The sequence below is a fragment of the Myotis brandtii genome, unplaced genomic scaffold (genome assembly GCF_000412655.1).
Source record: "Myotis brandtii unplaced genomic scaffold, ASM41265v1 scaffold2867, whole genome shotgun sequence".
NCBI classification, from domain to species: domain Eukaryota; kingdom Metazoa; phylum Chordata; class Mammalia; order Chiroptera; family Vespertilionidae; genus Myotis; species Myotis brandtii.
Genome location: NW_005360950.1, coordinates 28,243 through 30,223, shown reverse-complemented (window position 1 = coordinate 30,223; position 1,981 = coordinate 28,243). Strand labels below are relative to the sequence as shown.

At 59.6% G+C, this 1,981-nt stretch overlaps 2 protein-coding genes across 2 annotated transcripts in view; one reads left to right on the top strand and one right to left on the bottom strand.

Annotated features, from left to right (window-relative positions):
• LOC102255595 (protein C19orf12 homolog) overlaps positions 1-785 on the bottom strand; it is a 2,031-nt gene extending 1,246 nt beyond the window's left edge. The window contains exon 1 of the mRNA XM_005869079.2: positions 411-785. Coding sequence (XP_005869141.1) covers positions 411-573 — 163 coding nt within the window. The 5' untranslated portion in view covers positions 574-785. The remainder of the gene's footprint in view (positions 1-410) is intronic.
• Positions 1-1,981, top strand: part of LOC102254988 (protein C19orf12 homolog) — a 23,589-nt gene that overhangs the window by 8,980 nt on the left and 12,628 nt on the right. The gene's annotated exons all lie outside the window — the stretch shown is intronic.

Below are 1,981 nucleotides of genomic sequence, written 5' to 3'. Positions count from 1 at the left end.
GGGGACTGGGGATTGGGGACTGGGGATCGGGACTGAGGACTGAGGACTGGGGACTGGGGACTGGGGATCAGGGACCGGGGACTGGGGACCGGGGTGGGGTCAGGCGCTCTCTGAACAGCTAACATGAGCGGCCAGAGGCCTGGAACCCCAGCTCCCTCCTGACCCTGCAGTGAAGACAGGACCGGGCCTGCCCAGGGGACACAGGGCACACCCCTGGACAGGGCGCACGGAGCCACAGGAGGGCGCCCTGCACTTCTGAGACACAGACACGTGTGTCCCACCGGACACGTCTGTGCACAAAGGCCGAGTCTCAGGCTCAGCTCGCCAGCCCCTCACGCAGGTCGCAGGCTCCTGTGCTGCCCTGGGGACCCGGGGCCTCTGTCCCCCATCCCACGGGGCACTGCACTCACCAATGCATTGTCCCAGCGGGCCCCCGACCAGGTTCCCGACTAAGGCCCCGGCGCCCATGAGCCCAATGGTCAACCACAACTGGCGCTTGATGTCCACTTTCATCTTCTTCGCCTCCGAGAGGGAGCACAGCAGGCTCATGGCCTCCTCCTCTGTTAGGTACATCTCGCACCTCGCTGGCCTGCGGGAGGGAGGGTTCCCACGCGTCAGTTCCCGCCCAAAGCTCGCTCTTCCCAGTGTCCAGGGCGGACCCCCTGCTCCAGGAGGACCCCAGCTCTGCCGTGGGCGAGAGGACAGCACCGTCACGTGACAAGTCCTCTGTCACCGAGAAAGCGGGGCTGTCGTTAGTCAATAAGCAAACAGGCCCGGCTGGTGTGGCTCAGTGGTGAGCATCAACCTGTGAACCAGGTCAGAGTTCGATTCCCGGTCAGGGCACAGGCCTTGGTTGCAGGCTCCATCCTCAGTGTGGATTGTGCAGGAGGCAGCCAACCCATGATTCCCCTCTCATTATTGATGTTTTTCTCTCTCTCCCTCTCCCTTCTCTGAAATCAGTGGGAATATATTTAAAAAAAAAAATAAATAGAAAAGAGCAGCCCGCAGCTGCCCGCGGGTAGTTTAGAGCTGGGCTTGCCGGTCCCTCTGCTGGGACCCTGGGCAGTGACTCCGAGGCTGGAGGGGGCCTCCCAGTGGCTTCAGTGAGGATTGAGGGAGGTAACACTTGCAATGCGTCCCGCTGTGCACTGTGCCCGTGAGCTGTGGGCTCGCAGTGGGTGGTACCTGTGGTTTATTTTCCTTACTAGTGGCCTGGTGCACGGATTCGTGCACACTGAAAGGAAATTAATTAGAAGAAATATTGTAATATCGCTATTCGCCCTTTCTCCATAATAGAAGTGTCAACCAAATTCACGATCAACAATGACAGATGCAAACACATGCATGCAATTGGTGCCAACACTTTATATGTATCCCACATACGTGAGTCAACTTAGCCTTTTATATATCTAACTAGAGGCCCAGTGCACGAAATTCGTGCCCGGGGAGAGTGTGTGTTCCTCAGCCCGGCCTGCACCCTCTCCAATTTGGGACCTCTCAAAGGATGTCCTACTGCCAGTTTAGAGGGATCGGGCCTAAACCAGCAGTCGGACATCCCTCTCGCAATCGGGATTCCTGGCTCTTAACCGCTCACCTGCCTGCCTGCCTGCTTGATTGCCTCTAACCACTCTGCCTGCCGGCCTGCTCACCCCCAACTGCCCCCCCCGCTGCCAGCCTGCTTGCTCCCAAATGCCCACCTGCCAGCCTGATCACCCCCAACTGCCCCCTGTGCCAGTGTGCTCGCCCCCAACTGCCTCCCCTGCCAGGCTGCCCACCCCCAACTGCCACCCCCCTGCTGGCCTGCTCACTCCAAACTGCCACCCCCTGCTGTCCTGATCAACTCCAACTGACCTCCACTGACAGCCTGCTTACCCCCAATGGCCCCGCTCCCCACCAGCCTGATTACCCACAACTACCCTCCCCTCTTGGCCTCTAACTGCCTCTACCTCGGCCCCACCACCATGGCTTTGTCCAGAAGAAC